Genomic DNA, 24,807 nt, shown 5'->3' on the forward strand with positions numbered 1-24,807 from the left:
GGAAAGTTGGAACAACACGATCCTTGATGCTAGAAAACTCCCGATTAGTTCATTGGTTAGAGCATTATTTTTGAAGACGGTTGAGTATTTTGATGAAAGGCGTTTGGAAATTGCAACCGAATTATCTAAAGGTCGATTGTTTACTAATCATGCAAGCAAGAGGTTGAGTCGGTCCATTGTGCGTGCTAGGGGTCATAGTGTTAAAATTTATGATCGAAATTCATTGTTGTTTGAAGTAGTAACTAGAAAGGTTGACCAAAAGGGGGGGAATAAGCATACCGTTAGGATTCCCGAGTACTTGTGTTCTTGTGGGAAATGACAAACGTATCGTATTCCATGTTCTCATGTTATAGCATGTTGCGCGCATTTGAAATTGAGTCATGAATCGTTGGTTGACGAAATCTATAGGTTAGACAATGCATCGATGGTTTACAATGGTGTTTTCGAACCCATTCCAAGCAAAGGAGATTCTCATTGGCCGACGGTTATTAATTTCCCAACCGTGATACATGACAAAGATGTTGAGAAAAAGAAAGAAAGAAGGAAGTAAACGAGATATCAAAATGCGATGGATTTTCAAGCACCCAAGGGAAAAAAATGAGTTATATTAGTGATTTCCTAAAAAATTGTATTGAATTTGAAGATTTTTATTACTTATTTTAATGTACTCGTGTGTTTTTTTATTATCAATTTAATTATATATTTTAATTCCATGAAATAACAAGTTTTTATAATATTTTTATGTATTTTAGTAAAATTTTAAAAAAATTCAAGTACCTGCTGAAAAGAGCAGAAGCTGTGTTGTTCAAGTGGCAAAAACGGAAGACTAAACAACGTTTTGGTTTATATAAACAAAACGTTTCTTCGTCTTCCGTTTTAATCCTTTTTAAAACCAAAGCTGTAAAATGTTTTTTATAAAACGTTTTGCCTCTATCAAAAATAAATAAATAAAACGTTTATTTAAAATCCGTTTTATTTGTTCAAAAAAAGAGCGGGTCTTCGTGTGCCGTTTTGCCTCTATTTCCAATTTTAAAAAATTAAATAATGTCAAACGTCATTTGGTGTTCCGTTTAACAGTCATTTCAAAAAAATTCATTATTTTAAATAGTACTCCCTCCGTACCTTTCAATTATTTATATTTTTTAGAGGGTCTCCGACACGTATTTTAAGGTGCATATAAAATATAGTTCTGTAACTTTTTTTTATAATTTTGTTTTTTTGAATAAAAATTTAAACATTCAACTTTTATTCAGAAAAAGAAAATTGTAAAAAAAAGTTACAGAATCATATTTTATATGCACCTTAAAATGCGTGTCGGACACTCTCTAAAAAATATAAACAATCGAAAGGGACGGAGGGAGTATTTAGTAATAATTGTTTAAAAAGCCCAAAACGTCAGATGAAGTTCCGTTTTACTTTTAAAAAAACAAAACACGAAGTTCCGTTAAGAAGTGAGATAGGACCATCTTTTTCAAAAACGACAATTTGGGACCTTTTATATATCAAAGTGACCAGATTTGTAAACCCTTCTGAACGAATACTTCTCCGTTCTCACACATCCGCGGTCGACAAGTAAGAAAATTGTATAAACGACTTTTCATCGCCGATGTGCTTACTTACAAATTTTTGTATCTATTAATATTTCCAGATTTCAAGGACTAGTTTCAAAATTGGTTCACGGAATTGAAGATAAGAAGAAGCATTGGTAAGGCTTTTTCTCTACTTTTTACTTTTACATTTACAAATTTTTGTATGTATATTTATGTATATTAGGGTCAGGTATTGTATTTCTTATGTAATTTCAATATGTTGTGAGCATAATTTGTGATAATTTTTGTAATATATTGATGTATGTGCCTAGGTTATTGTATGTAATTGTATAAATAGCTTGAGTGATGATTTAATTTTTCGTGAGTAGTTGTATACATTCTCGAAATTGTGTTAGTGAATAAGTATTGTGAAACATTTTTAGTACATTAGAACTTCACGTGTATTAGTATGTGTATATATATATATACATCATTCTATCCCACCCCGAAATATTAAATAATGTGTGTACAATTGGAATTTTTGTGCTAATGATAACAAAGGGTTAATAACACAGTAATTTTTGCTAGATAGGATGACTTTGAAATTTCAATTTTTTATTTGATTGGGATTAGTGATAGCTATGTATACAATTAATGAACAATGTATAGTCGTATAAATTACCAGCTTTTATTTTTTGTATTCCGCTTTAGTTATCCAATTAGAGTAAATGGAGTGAAGGGTCAAGCTTAAAAAGAAACAGAGAAAAGAGACGCGTGTGGGGGGTATATGTGACTGTGTTTGTTATAGTCAATAATTGAGTTGATGATTGAGAGGTAGTCCTGACTGAAGGTGAATAGTTTGTGTGTTTATGCTATACTTATATGCTATGTTAATGGGACTCGGCGTTCCATATGGGTACATGTCCGTTTGTCGGACTCGATAATATTTTAAAAAATATACTTGTTTTTTTGCCTAAAATAAGTGTTCAAGTCCGAGTGTATTACACGGGTAATCGAGGCCTCATGAAGAGTCCAAGACTCCAAGTAATATAGCTTATATGTATGTTAGGTAGGATAAAAGAGGCTATTAGAATATGCTATTATATGTGGCCTTTAGGCCTAAAGAAATAGCTACGATAAAGAAATAGTTACAGCTTGATGTCCTTAAAATCAGATATTTGAATTTGCCTTGTGATTTATTTTGTAGAATAGATATGATAATTATTGATATAATTTAATTAATTAGGAATCTCATGCACATATTAATTATATTTATGAGCTTTAAGGTTATTTAAGAAAATAGAACTCACCCTAATTTAGGGATGACAGGTGAATTTATATTCATCATAATTTATATGTTAGAAATCATTAAATTTAGGTCAATTTAGTAGCAGTAAATAAGTATATGTTTTATAACTGATTCTAGAAATTTGTATTTACATGTTTAATTTAGTGAAGTGTAGAGGGATGATGAGTTATTGAATAAAGACACAAATTATGTTTAATTTCTGAATTTGAATGTTTTGCAGTCAGAATTGTTATGTTTGCTTGATATACAATTGGATAAAACTTTACCTGTGCTTTATACAAGTGACTTGTTGCATTAAATAACTATAATATTTGTAGTCACACTTTTTTGTAGTTTGATATCCCTATAGAAATTCACTTGTGTGCTCACTCGTTTTTGTACTTTGTAGTTCTCTTCCAGTAACAATTTGATTTATTATGATTTTAAAGTTGTACTGTAGTTATAGCTTTAATCTATGATCTTTTCTTGGTTGATTTTTAGATTTTATATCTTTAGATACGTATATAATTATACATGCTGACATCTTGCCTATGGTTTTGTATATATTTGCAGTAATGCTGGACGGTGTCTTATTTGATCTCTTCTCTGTATCTGTAATTTATAAAACAGCTTGTTCCTTCTTTTCTTCCTCTTAGATCATTCAGTTAATCTCCTCATTCTCTTTAGTTCATCAAAAATGCCGCAAAATGACGGCATTCGCTTCATGTCATCATCAGTTAAAATCCCTTGTGAAACAATGCTGCAAAATGACGGCATTCAATTTACATCATCTTCCATCAAAATTTCGTCTTGTCAATCTCTAAATCACCTTCGACGAAAACACCATCACATTATCTCTCCCTTTGCGTCAGTCCAACTCTCCAACCATAACTCAGTTCTACAATTCTTTGATTCGGTTAAAACCCCATTTACCCAATTGGTTGAATCTGTCAAAAGCCCGTTTACCCAATTCTTTAATTCACTTCAATCTTCAAATAATATATTTAATTCAACCAAAAAGCACAGAAAAAGAAATCCCTTTCACTTAAAGTCGTCGCTCTTATGTTCAGCTTCCTTAGCGCTGAATGGGCCCGATGAGGGGAGTGTAACGACCCAGCCAAAGACTGGGAACCAATCTGCAAGTCAGAATGATGAAGAACGGGTTTTGATTAGTGAGGTATTGGTCAGGAATAAAGATGGTGAGGAACTTGAAAGAAAGGATTTGGAGAATGAAGCTATGACTGCACTAAAAACTTGCAGGCCGAACTCTGCGCTTACGATTCACGAAGTTCAGGAAGATGTACACAGAATTATTGGCAGTGGATACTTCTCTTCTTGTATGCCTGTTGCTGTAGATACAAGAGACGGTATCCGTCTTGTCTTTCAGGTGTGATTTTTATGAAATTGTATAATTTCATATAATTTTATATAATCTGCCTGTTTGGTATTGTGTTATATATTAAATGTGTGAAGTAGACTCATAATTTGAGATATTCATGTTAGTGTTGAGCTAAAACTACAAGGATGATAAACTTGTGCACCCGTGGCATATATAAGAATTTAAACAATTGAATATCAAAATATGCTATCAGTTCTATTCTTACTTACATACTAGCATTTGCTCATGTTTATGTAGATGCTTTGACCTTGAAAAGAACTAATAGTGAATGATGCTTTGACCTTGAAAAGAACTAAGAGTGAATGTCCCAGGATTATGCATCGTATTTAATACAAGAGGGGTTATCAACTTATGTTTTTGTGCAATGTTGTAATGCGTGATCTATGTATCATATAGGACCAATTAATTATGCTTTCTAGAGACTGGAACAAATTTTTGGAAACTTGAAGAATTTGGACAGGTAAGAGGAGAATTAGGATAGATTAGGTTGAGCGTTGGGTGTATGTAATTTAGAAGGAAAAACGGAAAGATTTAGGGGAGAGGGAGGGAGGGGGGGAGAGAGTTAGATTTAGGATACCTAAAGAATTTTGACAGAAAAGAGGAGAATTAGGATATAATAGATTGAACATAGAGTGTTTATAATTTGAGAGAAAGAGAGAGAGAGAGAGAGAGAGAGAGAGAGAGAGAGAGAGAGAGAATGGGGGATAAAATTTGCCATCATGCAATGTATAGAAGTACCTATACCATGACGGACCTTGAAATAAACACCTCCCAACATGGCCATTAATCACAACTATCCACAGCAGTTCTTATATGATACTTCCCCCTCCCCAACAGCCCTGATGAGCCCGGTAGAAATTATAACTGAATTCCCAGCCTGCCTCATTCCTCCATGTTGCATCTTTACGACTGCAGACCTTCCATTAGTCAAATCTGGTTCAGGATCCTTAAGCGTTGCCGCCTTTGCACCTTTTTTAATGTTAAGAGACAGAATTACTCAAGGTGATTAAGCTGATGTACTTGACACCCTGTTGCATGTTTAACAGTGAAACATGGTAGACTGGATGCATTTTTGATTAATGTGAAACTTTCATCTGATGCCGCACTTTCTAGTTTCAACCTTTTACAGTATATGTTAGCTCTATCAAATCTCTCAGCCAATTTGGTAGTCTTACAATATTCGTTTAGAGTTATAGAGATCTGTATTCAAGACTTTAGCTTATATAAATGTGCAAGCTGTGCACTAGCTTATCGGTTGAGTTTGGAGCTTAGACCCTACAGTTGTCAAGAATAGAACCATTGACAGTGGACAGGGAGCTGCAGTGAAAGATTCTAAAAAATATCGTAGAAAGGCTTACGGATGGGCATACATTTGGACCTGCATAAAAATCATCGTTGGAGAGATGGCTTTTTTTTTCTTTCTGAAAATAAAAACCTTATTACAACACTGTGGTGAAGCCAGGGAATGGTTGGAGGTGTCCCTTGTATTTTATTGCAGGATCTTTTTTTAAAGGGTTGTCTAAAGCTGGTTGAGGAATTACAGGTTTCTGATTTAATGATAGTACCTACAGGCTTTATACAACCCTTTGTAGTACCAGGCAAATCTTTTCGTAACAACCCTTAACGAGCCTCATGACTAAAGCCTGCTAAAATAGGCAAGCAGCAAGCCAGTGGTAAGATATATGGCAATATCTCATCCAGGCTTATTATAAAATGTATAGAAATATCTTTCTGAGCTGAGGCTATTGATAAATATTTGGCATATCGAGTAAACTGCCATGCTAGTAATTTTATTGATGTTTAGTACAAATTTACGGGTCTCTACTTTCTATAACGGAAAATCTAATACACATCTCTCCTGTTAAAAGGTAGAACCAAACCAAGAATTCCGAGGTTTAGTATGTGAGGGAGCAAATGCTCTTCCATCAAAGTTTGTAGAGGATGCTTTTCGCGATGGATATGGTACGTAACAAACTGTTGGTTCTCTTAGCATGCAAATTTAGTTTAATTTATGTAAGATATACACTTCCGCAATTTTGTTGTTCCATTGTCTATGGCCACTGATATGAGACCTGGTGCTGTTTGGTCACAAGTTATGCAGGAAAAATAGTCAATATAAGGCGTTTGAATGATGTAATCGACTCCATCAATGGTTGGTACATGGATCGGGGTCTTTTTGGATTGGTTTGTGTTTTGTCCCTTGAAATTTGTACTATTTCACTGCCCGCTAAATTTTTTTATCACAATATATGATTGTACATATCTCTATAAGTAACTGCTTAATTTTGATCATTTTTTAGGTCTCTGGAGTTGAGATATTTTCAGGGGGTATAATTAGGTTACAAGTTTCCGAAGCAGAGGTTAATGATATATCCATACGGTTTCGACGCAAGACGTAAGAGCCTTCTTGCTATTTAAAATATTTTTATACACCGTTTTTGTGTATAATTTTCAGAATTCATGACTACCTACATGCTTCCTATATTCAGTGGCGAGCCAACTGTAGGGAAGACAAGGCCAGAAACTATACTTCGCCAACTAACTACAAAAAAGGGGCAGGTACATTTAAGATGTAAATTTGATCCTTACAAGCACAAACAAGGAAGGAACCGACTTATATGACTTGACCTCAAAGTGCAATATACATCTTTTTAAAAATCTTTGGCAAGTACAACCTTTGATCAATTTGGGTTAAATGGCAATTTCATCACTCAACTGCCGTTCAACTTCAACTTGCAAGTGGATGATCAAACTCAAAAAACTTTCAAATGAGTAATCCAACCAATTAAAACTTGCAATTCGGTCACTAAAAATTAAAAAACTTGCACGTCTGTTTAGTTGAGTTTGACTTTAACGGAAGGCCGTTAAATATTTTTTATCTGCTCCACGTCACTTGCCACATAAGAAATGATGTGTGAACTAAAACACTAATTGTCGAAAAGATCACTAAACTTATGCCTAATAGAACTCGAAAAACTTACAATTTAGTCATTCAGCATAAAAAATTAAATTTCATAACCATTAACTAAGTTACAAATAAACTATAGTATATATATACATTGTCGTATTTATTTATTTATAATTATAAGTCAAAATTTATCAAAATAATAAAATCAAAATTTGTCATAGTTTATTTTTTATTTAAATAAATTAAAAAAATATAAAATATAAAAGAATATATATTATTGCCTAGTAGATAACCTACAATATAATTCCACCCACAAAATAACCTTTTCTTTTCTCAAATGTAATTTTTGCTTGATACAGTAAAAAAATCAATTTGTGCATATGATCTTAATTCTCTTAACAATTTCACGGCCGTAAAGTATATCAAATATATTATTATAATAATACTAATTAATAATACTATCTCATAATCAAAACAAGTCAATTAATTGAAAAGATAAAATAAACAAATAATGTAATGACTTGATTGCAAGTTTTTTGAGTTTGATGACCCATTTGCAAGTCGGGTCTATGTTGAAAAATATTTTAGCTCTTGAAGAGCCATATCAGCATTACACATCATTTTCCATTTGATTTTTAACATATTTTAACGGCAATAACCCGATTGAAAGTTTTAAATAGTTTAGTGATTTGACTGCAAGCTTTTTGAGTTCGATGACCACTTGCAAGTGAGCTTGAGTGGAGTGACCTTTTTGCCATTTAACCCGATGAATTTGTGTATTTATTGGTGATTTGAGTAAGTCATATCTGCCTAGTTTTACTTAGCACTATAAGATCGCCCAATGTGCCAAACCTTTCTGAGTTTTTCTGGTTGGAGAAGTGTATGTGGTATGCTTGTATTTGGATTTTGCCTTCTTTCATGAACAGCCGAGTTGCTATCATCGTATCATCATAATTAAATAATTGTAGTATAAGCATACTTAATTTTCACTTGCAACCTGTACACCAATTTCGTATGATCAAGCCGGTCCTTCCAAAAGGTTCCTCCTCTTACCATTCTGTATTTGTAAATTAGTTTCTGTTTCATAAATTGTATTGTCGTGTCTAATGTGTTATTTAATTGTTCTTTGATTATATACTCTGTTCTCGTTTCGTTTCATTTGATGAAATCTAGGGGAAGTTCTTTTGTTATAAGAAGATCATTGTCCACCTTAGCTCACTGACATGATCTCCGTCTATTATTATATGTACTTGTCTAGGTCTACAGTATGCTTCAAGGGAAAAGAGATGTGGATACTGTGCTAACAATGGGTATAATGGAAGATGTTAGTATCGTTCCACAGCCTGCTGGAGGTAATCTGAATTACTGCATGCATGTTATGTACATGTATGGAGATCCCTGTCTTGGATCTGCATAACAGTTGCACTTCATTAAATTCTTGTTATTGCAGATACAGGCAAGGTTGATTTAACAATGAATGTAGTAGAACGTCAAAGTCATGGTTTATCTGCTGGGGGTGGAATATCAAGTGGGTGCGTGTGCATTATTTCACTAGGGCAAATGGACTTAACACAGTTGAAGAATTGTTTGTCTCAAAAATTAATTTATGATTTTATTAGCTGGTTGTATCATCAGTAATATACTTTTTACATCTTTCTATCATAGGATTGCAAATGGCCCTCTTGCAGGATTAATTGGAAGGTACATTTTACTACACTATGAATATAGAGTACTGTTGTTTCAGATTTGCCAAGTGCATCTATTATATTACACTACCCTCTTGTAAAGACAATGCTAACCAATTGGATAAGCCAGTGTTTTAGCTTCTTTGGTGGCATTGTTACCAAAGTACTGCATAGGTTTCACCAGACTTTGTTTGTCTGATTCACATTCAAATATCTGCTTAACAATGTACTTTTCTCATTGTGCATATATGGTTCATGTTTGGTTGTTAATGCATTGTGCAAATATGTGTGTGTGCTGTTTTTGTTGCAAGGACTCCTGTGGATGTAACATTGTGTTCTCAGAAATGGTAAAATCAGTTTATTTAGACGTCAAAAGTAAATCATATGAAAGGTGTTTAATAGTTTGATGCTAATGCAACAATATGCTGTTTAGTTTTTTTTATGACAATCACACCATCTTTCTTAATCTGCAATTTTAAGAGTAAAGGCATTTACATGAACATTGAGACATTCAGGCACGAGCGCAAGCATGTTATCTTCCTGCCATTCCTTCTTCTATTTTGTTCTTCCCCAAAGGATATGGTTTGCCCCCTATCCAATGTGTTTGGCATAAATTGTTCACCATTTAACTATTAAGTCCATAAAAAATAGGTCTATGATTATTGCTTTCTCCCCAAACAGCTAAATGCATAATATATTTTCATTTCATAATTACCTGTCACTGAGTATGCCTTTTACTTTTAATCCTTGATACAGCTGTGCAATTCATCATAGAAATCTTTTTGGAAGAAATCAAAAGCTTAATCTTTCACTTGAGAGGGGCCAAGTTGATTCACTTTTTAAATTAAACTACACAGATCCATGGATTCAAGGAGACGATAAGAGAACATCAAGATCAATTATGGTTCAGGTAATCTTGGATTTAATATGATATCCTGATATTGTTAATGTGTCTGGTATTGCCAAACCACCTTATGGCACTGTAGCAGTTGAATTGAAAGCTTAAAATGGGAATAATAATTGTTGTATTTTCCTTGCCCTGAATCAGAATTCGAAGACTCCTGGTAATCTTGTTTACGCCCAACCAGATGGTAATATGCTCACTATAGGCCGTGTCACAGGTGGCATTGAATATAGCCGTCCCTTTAGACCAAATTGGAGTGGAACTGCAGGAGTTACTTTTCAGGTAATATAGTACTACTAGATATGCGTATTATAACTCAGGAATGATTTTTATATCTAGACGGCCTCCTGATCTTAAGTTGCTGATGTATGTGGTTGTCAATTCGATGGGATTGCCAAAGTATGGAAGTAGGGGATTATCTCGTTATCATAAAGTAATCAGAAATTTGGATTTGCACAAATACTGAGCACGAGTTGGAAGTATGAATGGAACAAACAGCTTTTGTTCAAGATTTAAATATTTCATACCTTGGACTTGATTGCTCCCTATACTACTATTTCTTATACTTCTTTGCCATGTTCAAAATTTACAGCATGCTGGTGCTCGTGATGATAGAGGAAATCCAATCATAAGGGATTTCTACAGCAGTCCACTGACCGCAAGGTGTGCAACTTTGAATCTGTTTGCTTATATTGGTTGGTGATTACATTGTTGCTATTCATAATTTGGTTATTGTTTCAGCGGTAATGCCTATGACAAAACGTTACTTGCTAAACTTGAGAGTGTATATACTGGTTCTGGTGGCCCTGGCTCTTCGATGGTTAGTTTTTTAATTGATGTCAGACATATTGTGTTTTGCATATTTAGATTGTCTCTCATTGCTCTCATATATACAGTTGGTATTAAACATGGAGCAAGGACTTCCTGTATGGACAGAATGGTTAGCTTTTAACAGAGTCACTGCTCGTGCACGAAAAGGATTTGTAGCTGGCCCTGTATCCTTCTCGTTTGGGTAAGATGCCTCTTCTTTTAAGAACCTGTGTTTTAGTTGGGGTTGGTACACTCCCTGTCCCCTTTTTCCCGACCAAACAAAATAAATTCCCTGGCACAAATATTTATACTATTTCAAATTTACTGCATCTTTTATGTGATTTCTTGTGCTTATGTTAGTATCACCTCTTATTTTCATATTATCATGCCATGTACAGATCAAGTGTGCGGATTGTTATCATTTAAAAAAAAAATTCTTTGCAGTTTGTCTGGTGGTCACATGGTGGGTAATTTTCCTCCCCATGAAGCATTTCCCATTGGTGGAACTAACAGTGTGAGAGGATACGAAGAGGGTGCGATTGGATCTGGTCGGTCACATGTGGTTGGCTCCGGAGAAATGTCTTTTCCCCTGGTAGGTGTTCTTACGCTCGCCCATCCCCAACACTGAAAAGCAACACTGCATACCCCGAGTTGGACCCATGACTTGTGGATTTGCAATCATCACAAACGAAATAAAACCTAATAATTATAGTTTTCTATAATAATTAGATACTCCCTCCGTCCCACTAGATAGTATACGTTGGGGCTTGGCACGGAGGTTAAGAAAAAATATTATTCAGTGGAGAAATGTAAGAAAAGTGGGTGAAGTGGTGGGGCCAATTTATATTTAATATACAAAGTGGGCGTAGTGGAAGAAAGTAGTGGATGAAAGTGATTGTTGTTAATTTGTTTATTATAAAAATTTACTATTGTTGGAATGTATACAATTGAGTGGGACGTTCCAAAAAAGAAACTGTATAGAAATGAACAGGACAGAGGGAGTGCTAAGTTTTAAGTCTCCAAGGCGCAAATCCTGTTCCGCAACTTTTTTTATCTCATCAATTCTCTGAGCGCAAAAAATGACATTCCCAACCTCGGATTTCCGTAGATGCATATTAAGGTTCTCTTGTGATTCACGCTTGCACCCAACCTTGCACTTTTTTTTTTAGTTTGCATTTGATCCTGGTTTTGACACTAAACTATTATTCGGTAAATAGAAATAGTCCTTTGATGACCCAATCAAGGTTGTTGTGAGACATTTATACAAGTATTATTCGGTACATTTTTTTAAACTATTATTCGGTACATATTTTGGGCTTTTGTACAAGTCTTGTAGGGTTTTGCTGTCCTTATATACACGGGATATTCACACTTGGATTATACAGACAGTTTTTTCTAAATCATAATTGATTTATTATCAATTTGTAGATTTAAAACTTGGGGTAGCGATTTAAGTTGTGATATAATCACCTTGAGTGTTTGTTTATCTTTCCTTTGATTACTGTCCTGCATCAATTTTATTTATCATGTCAACTGAGTAAAACTTTAGCAAATTGATAGTAACCAATAAATTTGTGCAGAAATGTTATTGGGTTGTAATGTGACATTTAGTTATTTAGATGTATCTTATTGAACTTATAAATTGTTATTTATGAAAAAATAATTGATTCATTAGTAAATTTGTTTCTATTTGGAGACAATTGCTAATCCATTCTGTGATGCCGGTCTTCTCAGACATCTCCAAACATTCACATCTGTCATTCTGAAATAAATCAGTGATTTAGAAAATTTGATTCTAGGCTATTCTAGGTTGCGGAATAGATTTTAAGATGTATTATTTGTACTTGTATTATCAGACTTAGTTCCTTGGTATATACCATGATTAAGTGTGGATCGCTTTCCCGTTCATTTTTGGGGATTGTTTGATATGCTGTCTCACTTGATATTATAATCCCAATGCGAATGAACATAAAAGATACTGATACTTGGCTCTTAGGATAGCAGTCCTTTAAAATCAAATAAGAATAATTCATGAATTGTAATTATGGCGAAACAAACATGCCTTTTTTATGATGATTTAAAGTAGTTAGTTACTAAAATTAATGTTTTGATCTTATTGTCGATTGCCATCACATGTTTGCAGATGAAGCCTCTAGAAGGGGTGGTGTTTGCTGATTGTGGGACTGATCTTGGATCTGCCTCAACAGTACCTGGTATGCCATTTTATTTTTTGGTTTGAAATAGTAGTTGCAACCTCAGGATGTCTTGGTGGTTGGGAAATCAGTTTGCTTTTTATATGTGAGAATTGTTATAATTGGTCAGTATATATGTTGCTTCCTTATCAGGTGACCCTGCTGGAGCAAGACTAAAGCCCGGTAATGGTTATGGCTATGGAGTTGGCGTCCGTCTGGAGTCTCCATTTGGACCTTTACGTTTGGAATATGCCTTCAATGATCAGGGAACGGGGAGGTTCCATTTTGGCGTTGGTTATAGAAATTGAGAAATAGCTCTAGTACAATTTTGAATAATTCTAGTTTATTTTTGTGATGAGTTAGAGTTTAATCATCTACTTTCACGGTAGTCTGCAGGATTTAGTACCTTGCATAAATGATGAAATTGAAATGAGATGTTAAAAAAATATTAATTAGAAATGAACATTGAATCAAATACGTGATGACATGAATGCATTGGCCAGGGTTTTAAACCATCATTGTTCACTAGTTAATCAATATGAAATTTAATAATACCAAGTGAAAAGTTGTTTACATTTAAGAAAAAGATGTTTGTAGCTGTTAAGTAATGTGATCTTGAACCTTTTGTCGTGGAATCTGTTTTACACGTCAAAAACTAATTTAAACTCTATTTTTGTTGTAATAATCTAATTATAATAATTTGATCCAAGTTAGTGAAAAGTGTAAAAGCACTTCAATAAATAAAAATGATTTTTTTTACAGTTGCTTCTAGTTAAATATCTTTAAGAACAAATAAACATCTATTATAAACAATGCCTGCCGAAACACCCAATGCACTCTGTTCATAAGGTTGTCCACACGTGATGATAAATGCATGTATATTAATTACATTAAATCCATTTCGTACTCATTCTAATTTATGCTCATTTTGGTGTGCGGTTAAAAATTGTTGTGCTGTGAAAAAAATGTTAGTGAAAAAAGTGATTAGTGTTTGGTATTTTTTTAATTTATATATATTGAGATATAATATATAAAAATAATATTTTTGAGAAGTTTTGATACTAAAATTGATGAATGATTCTTACAAAAGTTGAAAATAACTTTTTACAAAAATATGAAAAGACATGTTTTTACAAAAGTTGCAATAATAATACCATGGACTTATCCTTTTCACCTCCATTTCACACGTATATTCAATATATTTTTTAAGAGATTCGAATGGTTTGACTTTAATCCTCGAAAAGTGTTCCGGTTCAAATCGTATATACGCGTTCTCACACCTGCATTGTCGCTTCATTAATCTCGCTTAGATTTTTTAATACTCGTATAAATCTCGGCCGATTAATTGTAGTTTTGATCGATCCCGTCTTGATTAATCGTTAATCGTGTTAAAGTATGGTTTTTTTAAAAATCTGTCAAAAGTCAAGCAGCTCAGGAAAAATCGATTAAATTGGGTCAAAAATCGGTTGAATTGGTCAAAGTTTAAAAATATAAAAAAAAATTAAGAAAAATTATAATTTTTTAAAAATAATTATTATTATTTAACATTTAATAATTAATATTATTAATAATATATTAATATATTGACTCTTTTACATCCAGAAACAATCGTATATTCTTATATCCCAAATTATCTACACAAATCGATTCACAATCTTAAGGTAATCTAAATTTATTCGATGATTACATTTTTTATATTTCATTTTTTTTATATTTGTATTGTTTTGTCATATGCTCAATCGATTTATTTTAAATATTAAGGTTTGAACTAGTAAGTAGTAATTTTCTAACTACGAAAATCTTGAATTAATGATATGTAGTTTTATTTTTATAAATCTTATGAAAGATCATTTAAATAGAATTATTTATTATTATTTATTAAATAAATTGCTTCTGATTAATCAATCCGATTAATTACCGAAAATCTGATTAATCACTGAAAAATCTCTCCACCGAATAATCTCGATTTCCGTTTTTTAAAACATCGATCCAAATATACGATACAAATATCAAAAACCCTAGTCTAGTCTAGTCCAGAGACTCTAGTGGTTTCCTCCTAATACTTGAGATCCACGCTTCTCGCTTTGCTTGCTTCCGCATTTTCACTCTCATCACGTTCTCTCTCACTCTCTCCACCTGTGCTTTCTTCATGTTCGCTTCGTCTCTTTCTTTATTTTATTTATATACAGTGCCCGGTGGACAACATTTTAGTTCGAGAAGACGTAGTAGTGAAAATAATTGTTCTGCACTTTTTAAAATTGCAGTTATTATTAACATATATCAAAGACCTTTATTTATGTATTTATTATTAGTATTTGGTTAGGTTCTCGAGGATTTATTAATTGTTTTTTTAACTAACTTAATGCTGAATATTGACGAATTGATTGTATATAGTGATTCAGATAAATTAATGGAGGTGATGTGTGTGATACATGCTACTCAGACTTCCTTTCTGTTGAGCTGGTAAGGCCTGTATTTCTTATTTTTACTAATTTTATTCACTGTTTTTGTTATTTAATCATAAATTTTGGACTGGAAATTGTTCTGTTTGTTTGATTTTGCTACATGCGGTATTCAATTAAGATCAAATTAGTATATACGTTAAGGCCTGCTGATGTTGAGTTAGATGCTTAGATAGCAGTATCTACTTGGACTGTTTTTGAATTTTTTGAATTGTTTCATGATCGTGAAGAAACTTGTTTTGTTGATTATATGTCCGGAGAATCAATTAACTAGCACAGGAAGTAGCAGATATGATATCTGTTTTACCAATACAGAAGTTTCATGCTAAACATTCTGTTTCTCCTGAGTACTTTTCATATATTTGTACTAGTGATTCGTTAAGAAAATGTTACGTACAAACTACAAACAATTGGTGAACCGTGAACATATGATGTTGATTGAATTTTATTTTTTATTGCAGTATTAGATCAGTCCCATGCCGACCGAGCTGAGGCTAGATACGGTTATTTGCCAAGACGTGGAGGAGTTAGAATTTAGCTCTTCAAATGATAAAGTAAATGTGGTACACAAGTTACTTGATACTTTCCTTTGGCAAGGAAGGTGGTCTAAGAACAATATTACTACGCCTAAAGAACGAAGAACATCCGGTGAGAACAGGTGAAGTAATTTACTGTATTTCTATCTGTTAGATCAATTGACTATTTAATTGAACTTTTGTATTCATATTATTCTTTGTTGGAATTTTGCCACCTTAATAATATTACTAGTACATTTGGATGTACCATTCCTTTTTGGCCAATTCAGCTATTTAGAACTTTGGATAAAGGACTAATAGTCTTATACTCCCCTTGACAAAAAGAGAGAGTCTTATACTCCCATCCATACTTGATACAATCAAAACAAATAGATAGATGGCGAAATAAGTCCTTTGATTTCTTTATAACATGTATGTCATGATTTAATTTAGAGATTTATTAGAAGTTCCTCCTTTGAGCAGGTTTTCTAGAGCAAATCGAGCACAACCGGATAGCACTGCTGCAATAAATGTTGAAAGCAAGAGAGAGCATGGATCTGGAAGAAGCTCTGGACCTCTATTGTCAGGAACAGCATACTGCATTTCATCTTGCAGCATGATATTGCTCAATAAAATTGTTCTATCAAGTTATGCCTTTGATGCAGGCATATCATTGATGTTGTATCAGGTACTTCCGTCTTATTCCATATTACCGTCTTCTAGCTATTTCCGACATTTCGAATATTGTGATTTATATTTTTAAATTAGAGTTGTATTCATTGAAAACTCACCGAAAAGTAATGATTTTTTGTTTGGTTAAATTGTAAACTAATGGTTAATTTGTTACCATCTTCTGCAGAACCTCATTAGTTGTATACTAGTTGCTCTTTTGAGTTTGTTTGGAGCAGTCACACTGGAAAAGCTGAATTGGAAACTGATAAGGGTGTGGCTTCCGGTCAATGTCATATTTGTGGCTATGCTTGTATCAGGCATGTACAGGTATGTATTAAAGCCAACTAAATTGTGAAATAGATGAACTAAATTCAGTCTTGACTACAAATAGATTCTCTTTAACAAAGAGTCATCACTTAGATATGAAATCTGACATTCCGTCTTTTATGTTGTAAATCTTAATTCTTCTAAAGCTATATCCAATCTTGTTTAATTGATGCATCCTAGTGTTTTCTGTTTAATGTTTTCAGTTTGAAATACATAAATATTGCAATGGTGACTATCCTGAAGAACGTGACAAATATTTTAACAGCAATTGGTGAACTATATTTGTTCCGAAAGCGTCAGAATCAGCAAGTTTGGGCTGCCATGTTTCTCATGGTATATAATCTCTTCTCGTAAAATCGGTTCCGATTGTTCGTTTCATTTTTTAACAAATATGTGGTTTGGTAGGGGAAGCAGAGGTTATAGGTACATTTGGTTATCCTGTTTTGTAATTTAGGGTTTAATTTTTCTGTGCTTACAAGTGTATCTGTCTGCTTGAATAGGAGTATGACTAGATTCAATTCTTCATTTAATTATGTTGCATATTAGATATTTATTTCCAATTTGGTCTCCTATAAGTTTAGTTTCAGCATTTTGTATGTAAAGTTATATTGGCATTTTGTTATGCTTGCCTACCTCGACTTTACAATAAAATGGAAATTAAGTTTTTCATTAGGTGATGTTGATGTACCAAATGCGAGAGTTAATAGCGATACTGTCCTCCAACTACCTTCTGTTTTTTTTCCAATCAGAAGGCTTATTTTCTGTAATTGGTGCATTGCAGATTATCTCTGCAATAACTGGCGGTATAACAGATCTCACATTCGATTCTGTGGGTTATGCATGGCAATTTACGAACTGCGTTTTAACTGCAAGCTACTCGGTATGTAGTTTCTGCAAGGTCAACCATTTGATCCTGGCCACTATAACTCAGATTGTGTAAACAGTTTATTATTGCTGCAAAATCAGCTGACCTCTATATATGAAGCATTTCAATTTATTAAAGTCCATATGAAGTGTTTCTACACTTCTATATTCTCATATAGTGCTCTGCATTTTGCAACAGCTCACCCTGCGTCGTGTGATGGATAAAGCAAAGTTGATGACTGAATCTGGATCTCTTAATGAAGTTTCAATGGTTTTGCTTAATAATATGTTATCTTTACCATTTGGAATCTTCTTGATTTTGCTGTTCAGTGAATGGGACTATGTAATTAATACGTAAGAAAATTTTCATGTATGAGATCAGTTATCAATATTCATTATCCCGTGTATCCTTAACAATTTTGAAATCTAAACTGGCAGGGAAGTAATCAAGATGCCTATGTTTTGGGCAGTGGCAACAGCTAGTGGGGTACTTGGACTCTCCATTAGCTTCACATCTATGTGGTTTCTTAATCAAACTGGCCCAACCACCTACAGGTAATATAGTTGCATCCAACAATCTTACTGCTAAAACCCCAATTATGCACATTCTAATTTGATTGCAGTAGATTCACGGTGAATCATTTTGTTGCTAGTAAAGTTTTTGGCATGTCCTGGATGCTTGACATTTGTGCATGTCTTGATATTTTTGACAGTTTGGTCGGATCACTAAACAAGATACCTATCTCTATTGTTGGTATCGTATTATTTAAGGTCCCGGTCAGCCTTACAAATCTCTTCAGCATCCTCTTCGGTAATTATCCAAGTCATACCAAGAAATTGGCAGTTTGAATAGTTTAATCTGAACTTATATTAATGAATACGTAATATGTACTTTACAGGTCTATTTGCTGGGGTGTTCTTTGCAAAGGCAAAAATGGCCTGATCCTTGGATTGAATGTGCTAAATAAAGTTGTCAAAAGGTAAAAGAATATACACACTCAAAGGTTAGTCAGGAATTTACATGCTGCTGGTAGTCGTAAGATTCTAGTGGCTACAACATACACAAGACGAGCATTCTCATAATCAAAGACAATCAAGAAGTTAGTCTCAGAGCTGATATATACTTGTAACTTCTCAAGAGATCAGCGTCGTGGGTTAAGCTCTTCCTGTTCCAGTCTTTATAGTTTATAATAATGTTGCTTGGATTAATTTTTGATTAATTATAAGTTATAACATATGTGCCTGAGTACACTAAAAAGTTATGACATAGTGGTAGTAACAACTGTTAGATAATTTTCTACCACACTACGTGTTCATATCGTTTCATTTTTATTCCATAACATAAACTAGTATCTACAATGCCCTGGCGGAACTTTATCACTAAAGTTTTGGAGGTTATTTAGCCTCGTCGCAAGGTACCGATTCGTTCCACTTCATGGCTTGGGTTCAAATCTTCAAGGAGTTTGGTCTAATACTCCAATACTCTTAGTAATGGCGTGTGTTCGAAGATTCAAGTCTTTGAAGGAGACGTGTGTGCCCCTAAGCCCCCTCCCCATATTTTTATGAAAATTACATAAATTTAAAGAAAAACGGATCCTCGGGGAGGAATCCTTGGGATTATTTGCCCCTATATAAGCTTTTTTTTTTGGAAAGAGAATAAGCTGGTCTATTACTCAATATTAGCTACTGGAATAGCTGCTAACTCCACAGGGACAAACCCCCTGCTGGAAATGCGTCCAGGTGATGAACAAGCAGCTTTATTAATTGCTTGTTCCTATTATATTTTTATTAACTCATAAGTTGCATAAACTCTAAAAGTACCACAACCTTGTTATTTTAAGTTTTTCACCTTCTTGTCATTTTAAGTCGGTTATAATTTTAAGTTTAGCAGAATGGCTGTAGCTTAATACTACTGTTATTTGGAAAAACAAGTTAATTCACAAATTCTCAGTAAGTGTCCGTTTAGGAAAATTTTAAAATAAAGAATTTATAATTTAAAATTAATAAGTGACTTAAAAGTGATAAGTAGATAAATACTTATAAGTTATTTAAGTGTTTGATTAATTTTACTTATAACTCAGAATTTTTTATCTTAAATGACGTGAAATAAATAATTTTTAAAAATAATTATCTTAATTCATGACTTTTAAATTAACTTAATATTTAAAAATATATATTTAAAAACTAAAATTAATAAAAGAGTGAAAAAATAAAATAAGGTGATAAAAAATACGTCGTTACTAACATTAAACTTATCAGCTTATAAATTATAAATTCGACTTATAAGTTAGTCGACAAATAGTCCGATATAAATATTTACGGGCTTAAAAAATATAAGTAACTTGTAGGCCCATACACAAACAGCTCGTATGTTTATAATTTTATTACAAACTGGGCCTTGTGGGCCTTGTTTTGTGTTATAAGTTTTGGGCCTTGTTTTGTGTTATAAGTTTTGGGCCTTGTATTGAGTGGGATCCGATGTAGCATTTTGATATAAAATTACTTTAACATCACTTAAAAAGTAAAAATGAGATCGCATTTGATTAAATTTAATCAAATGCAGTCGCATATAAGTATGATTATATTTATTCGATCGAATTTATTACTAAAGTCGATAACGTAAATATAATTATAAATACAACCGAATACGATTGATCCAAAAACTCATCATATTTAGCTAAATACGATCGTCTGCGATCGTATTAACTAAATACAACAGACTTTGGGCCTATTATATTGAGCCATTTTTTTATAACGAATTTTTCTTCTATAATGAATCCTTCTTCGCTGTGCTATACAGGCTAAAGTACTATTTAAAATTACATTCTCTTCTGACAAAAATTAATAAAATTAGATTCTTCCTCAGTCTAGACCTGACCCTAAGCTAAATTAATGTATATATAAAAAAGAAAATAAACTAGTTTCGTTATATAAACATGCAATAATAATAATATAATTATGGGTGAGCAAAATTAAACCGAAATCGAAAAATCGAACCGAACCAAATCGTGCTAATTTGATTGGGTTCGGTCCTGATTTTTCAGAATTTCGGTATATTCGGTCCGGACAGAGAATATGGAGTGTGAATCAAACCCATGTTTGAATTATTCGAATAGACCGAAATAAAATTCGGTTTGATCTGATTAATTTAAAAAATATTTCGGTCCGACCTAATAGACCGTCAAATCATAAGTACGATAATTTTATGTAATATACATTTTATAAATATCTTAAAAATTATGATCGTAACGTTTAATTTGTAATTTTAATTATACACTCTTGGATTTAATAAATTTAGATTTAATTTTTAATATAATTTTTCTTTTAAAAAAATTTCGGTACATTCGGTTCAAAAATAGATCAAACCCAATTATTTCGGTTCAGTTTAGTCCCGTCCATAATATAACTTCGACCCAGTTCAATTTAAGAAATAATAATAATTTAATTTATCGGTCTATCCAAATCTATCCGGACCAAACCCACCTAATGCACAGCTCTAAATGTAACAGTCTCAAGCCTATCATCGTAATTCATCTTTTGTGGAAGGCTTGTCCCGTTCCAAATTTTGCTACGCAGCCTTCGCTCAATAAAAGCATGAGGAGAAAAGAAAAGTTATATTTTTTTCGGATATATTTCCTTCATCATCTTGTACGACTTTTTAAACTGTCTATTTTTATAGTTATATTTAATAGTACATTGAGAATGAATTATAATTTTTTACATTTAAATATATTATTTATTTTGAGAATTAATAATGGCATCAAATTAAATATTGTCCTTTAGGTTATAAAATTCTTTGTTTATATATATGTTAAAGAAATTATGATTCTTTAAAAAAATAAAATAAGCACATCAGGTAGGTTTAAAAAAAATTGAGATATGAAAGCAAAAACTTGTTACTTGCCAATTGCCATACCTCAATTTTCTTTTTGACTTATATGAACGAGAGAGGATTGAACTCATAACTGAAATATTTACTACTCTAGTTTCAACTGATCAAACCACTTTTGGACATTGTCGTCTGAAATATTTCAAATTAAAAAAACACAAAATTCAAAGTGGAAATGAAACAAATTGAAAGTACGGTTACCACTTATTTTACATCATTAACAATATACTAACGCAACCAACATCAGCAAACCTAAGCATTAGAGTAAATAATATGTAGCGAGTGTTACCAGTGGGATATTGTTAAATTCGATAGGACGAAACCATCTCAATTAAATCCATTTCCTTCTTTCCTTTTGTCCAATCTTCATACAAGTCCGCCATTGAGTCATTGCATCCTTGATAATTAGCAACCACAGATGATGTACTTTCAGTAGCCATTCCACCCCACAAAGAAGCTAGGTAATGGTCAGGCCTCATAACATCAGGCCTCTCATGATTATTGTTGCACATCATTGCGACAGCCGAGGATTCGGATTCAGTTGAGAAAAGGGATTGCATGAACTTCAATTCATCATCGCATGTTTGCGTAATTATGGAGGTTGAGTCCTCTGATGGAGATTGAGGAATAGCAAGGTTCATGCAATTGACCGATGGAGCTTTCGAGACTGACGTCGACTTGCTAGGGTTTGCGCTTGACATTGTGATGTTACGGAATGATGAGAGAGTAGTGGAATTACGAGGTTCCTGAGATGCCTTGGTCTTGATGTACTCTTGTAAGGGGGATGGTTTGAGTAGTTTTCCATTTTTGGATCCACTTTTTTTGTTCTTGCGGCGCGAGTTTTGTCTTCGTTTAGTAGCATTCCAGTGATTCTTAATGGAGTTTTCAGTCCTTCCAGGGATTTGCTTAGCTATATCTGCCCATTTGTTGCCAAGCCTTTGATGAGCTTCTATTAGCAAATTCTCTTCTTCTGCACTCCAATTATCTTTCTGTAATATGTCGCCAATAGTAAATAGAGAAGATCAATGCAGAAGTAACATGTTTGATAGCAGCTAATTCATTAATTATTGCAAGCAAATACTCCAATTTAATCAAGGCTATAGGGTATAACATATTTAGCAATGACATATGCGTGTGGCATGCATGGTGTTTTCCGTTAATATGTCTATACTTCAATCATAACATAATTTCTGCTTATTCTTATATATATAAACATGCATGTACTATATATATGTCTGCTTATTTTCATGCTTATATTGTTCTTATGTGTTACTGAGATCTCACCAGGTGATGAAAATTTATTAAGTGCTACACTGTTTTAGTATATAATTACATATGGATAAGAACAGTATTTTAAAAGTAAAGAATTGGTTGGCAACTGACCCATACGAATGTTCAATGCTTAAATTTTGCAACATAATACAAGTTAATCATTAATTCACAAAACAAAACCGTAGCCTATTAATCAGATTTTTAGCAATGTATATGTGTATATATCTATAACGACTGAAAAGTCAGACACTCAAGAGCTTGCAAGATTACAGTCATAGATTTCATATTTGTACATGTATGAGTATGCTATAACAAAAAAGCTAAAAATTAGGGCATACATGGAGTCTTACAGTTTAATCACACTGAAAATATGTATAATCATATTTAGATACAATTTGACCGGTGAAACATAGGTAACTAGACTTCTTGTTGAATAGAATCCAGTTCTTAGATACTATATCCGATCCCCAGTTAAAATGTATGCACATTATTTATACCTACATGAAATAATAGGGTTAACCCTAATTCTTGAGATTTTTAACAAAAGAACACACAAAGAGATATATCTGTACACTGACCTTGATATCAGGCCGGAGATGGTTGTGCCATCTTTCACGACATTGTTTTCCGGCACGGCCTGAAATCTTTCCGGCTATCTGAGCCCATTTCCTCTCTCCAAATTGATTCACCAACCTAATCAGTTTCCTTCATCCACCATCACAAACATTATAACACCATTTTATAATAAAGAACACTAATAAGCACATCAATATTAATGATCAACCTTAAATCTACAAATATATAACTACAAAATAAAGATCCATGATAGAAATAACATGATTAGAACCTGTCTTCTTCATCAGTCCACTGGCCTTTGATCAAGTGTGAAGAGTATTCATCACCTTTATTCCCATATGATCTCCTTGATTTATCTTCTAATTCTTTGCTAACCAAGTTAAGATTGTTATTTGACCAATCAAGACTATTCTCAATTCCATTCATGAAATGAAAGCTACCTAAACTGGCCTGATGATCACTTGTACCATTTTCATACTCACAAACATTATTCACTTGGAAACTTCCATAAGTGGAGGAGTTATAAGGATTACTAGAATAAAACTCATGAGATTCCTTGATCTTTTTGTTTTTTTGACCAAACAAAAATCTATCAATGGCTGATAGAGGAGGAGAATTTATATTTTTTTGTGAAATATCAAACCCTAAAATCCTACTACCTCCTTCCATGAGACCTAGAGAGTTGTTTTATTTGTGTAGACTCTTGCTAGCTATATATATAGGAGTAATTTGTTAGGACAAGAGAAATTGTGGAAATGCATAGAGCCCTTGATTTTGATACTAATCCAACGGCTAAGAGTGGAGAAAGGGTAACTCCTCAGATTCCTCTCATGCAAATGGAGAAACAGATTGTAAGGGGGAGATATCAGTGGCTCTCTGTCATTAAAACCCTCTGCAATTAAGAAAATAGTTATTACCTAATTAAATTAATTTATTGTATTATTCTTTTTTCTATCTTTAATGCCCTCCTCTCCAGAAATTCCTAATTTTGTTCTTATCGTTTAATTCTCTGTGAAATATATGTTAATAGTAATTATTGTTGATATTCCTCCCAAAACAAGCTAGCTATCATTTTTATCTCAACCAAAATTAACAAAACAGGTGTTTTCTTCAAAATGTATATATAGTTAATTTATTTAATAAAATTCATATAAATGATTCATATAGCATGCATGTAGTTGTGACGAACAAAAAGCACAGTAATTTGACCAGAACTAGTTTCGGTGTACTTAAAGTTTAACATCAATTTCTTTTTTGAAAATCAAATTACTAAAAAATAACTGGAATATGTATGAAGACTTGGAATTCAAAATTTGAATATAGTGTGAGAGAGTTTAGTCATCCAAAATAAACATCGACATTCAATGAAATTTAACTGAAAAAAAAAATTAATTCCGTCAAATTGATGAATGTCAAATTTTAAAATGAGGCCTTAATTTCTCTCTTATTATTAGTGTAATAAACACTACACTAGTGATCATATTCGCACTGTATTCAAATAGCTAGAGATACAGA

General features: G+C 32.9%; 3 protein-coding genes across 5 annotated transcripts; 2 read left to right on the forward strand and 1 right to left on the reverse strand.

The window, feature by feature from the left end:
• Window positions 1-1,474: 1,474 nt before the first annotated feature.
• LOC141707246 (outer envelope protein 80, chloroplastic) lies at window positions 1,475-13,234 on the forward strand. 3 transcript variants are annotated; one of them, XM_074510293.1, is made up of 18 exons: window positions 1,475-1,572; window positions 1,649-1,705; window positions 3,391-4,204; window positions 6,085-6,178; window positions 6,318-6,400; window positions 6,517-6,611; window positions 6,706-6,775; window positions 8,383-8,476; window positions 8,575-8,656; window positions 8,790-8,825; window positions 9,566-9,719; window positions 9,858-9,995; window positions 10,306-10,376; window positions 10,455-10,533; window positions 10,610-10,725; window positions 10,968-11,115; window positions 12,667-12,736; window positions 12,869-13,234. In XM_074510293.1, the coding sequence occupies exons 3-18, from the start codon at window positions 3,515-3,517 to the stop codon at window positions 13,021-13,023; spliced, it is 2,175 nt and encodes a 724-aa protein (XP_074366394.1). In that variant the 5' UTR covers window positions 1,475-1,572; window positions 1,649-1,705; window positions 3,391-3,514; the 3' UTR covers window positions 13,024-13,234. The 3 variants fall into 3 exon arrangements, with proteins under 3 accessions (XP_074366394.1, XP_074366395.1, XP_074366396.1); XM_074510295.1 differs by lacking the exons at window positions 1,475-1,572; window positions 1,649-1,705 and having other exon boundaries at window positions 4,184-4,204; window positions 6,310-6,400; window positions 12,869-13,232; XM_074510294.1 differs by lacking the exons at window positions 12,667-12,736; window positions 12,869-13,234 and having other exon boundaries at window positions 1,522-1,705; window positions 10,922-11,060.
• A 1,567-nt stretch (window positions 13,235-14,801) lies between these two features.
• LOC141705891 (GDP-mannose transporter GONST2-like) lies at window positions 14,802-18,881 on the forward strand. The gene is made up of 10 exons (XM_074508759.1): window positions 14,802-15,178; window positions 15,639-15,835; window positions 16,176-16,380; window positions 16,552-16,691; window positions 16,895-17,024; window positions 17,473-17,571; window positions 17,755-17,909; window positions 17,994-18,110; window positions 18,269-18,366; window positions 18,455-18,881. Exons 2-10 carry the CDS (start codon window positions 15,654-15,656, stop codon window positions 18,496-18,498), a joined length of 1,170 nt encoding a protein of 389 aa, XP_074364860.1. The 5' UTR covers window positions 14,802-15,178; window positions 15,639-15,653; the 3' UTR covers window positions 18,499-18,881.
• A 2,865-nt stretch (window positions 18,882-21,746) lies between these two features.
• LOC141687601 (transcription factor MYB119-like) lies at window positions 21,747-23,961 on the reverse strand. The gene is made up of 3 exons (XM_074492852.1): window positions 23,564-23,961; window positions 23,295-23,421; window positions 21,747-22,433 (listed from the first exon to the last, which is right to left on the reverse strand). Exons 1-3 carry the CDS (start codon window positions 23,959-23,961, stop codon window positions 21,747-21,749), a joined length of 1,212 nt encoding a protein of 403 aa, XP_074348953.1.
• Window positions 23,962-24,807: the final 846 nt, after the last annotated feature.

This window comes from Apium graveolens, chromosome 2 (assembly GCF_009905375.1).
Source record: "Apium graveolens cultivar Ventura chromosome 2, ASM990537v1, whole genome shotgun sequence".
NCBI classification, from domain to species: domain Eukaryota; kingdom Viridiplantae; phylum Streptophyta; class Magnoliopsida; order Apiales; family Apiaceae; genus Apium; species Apium graveolens.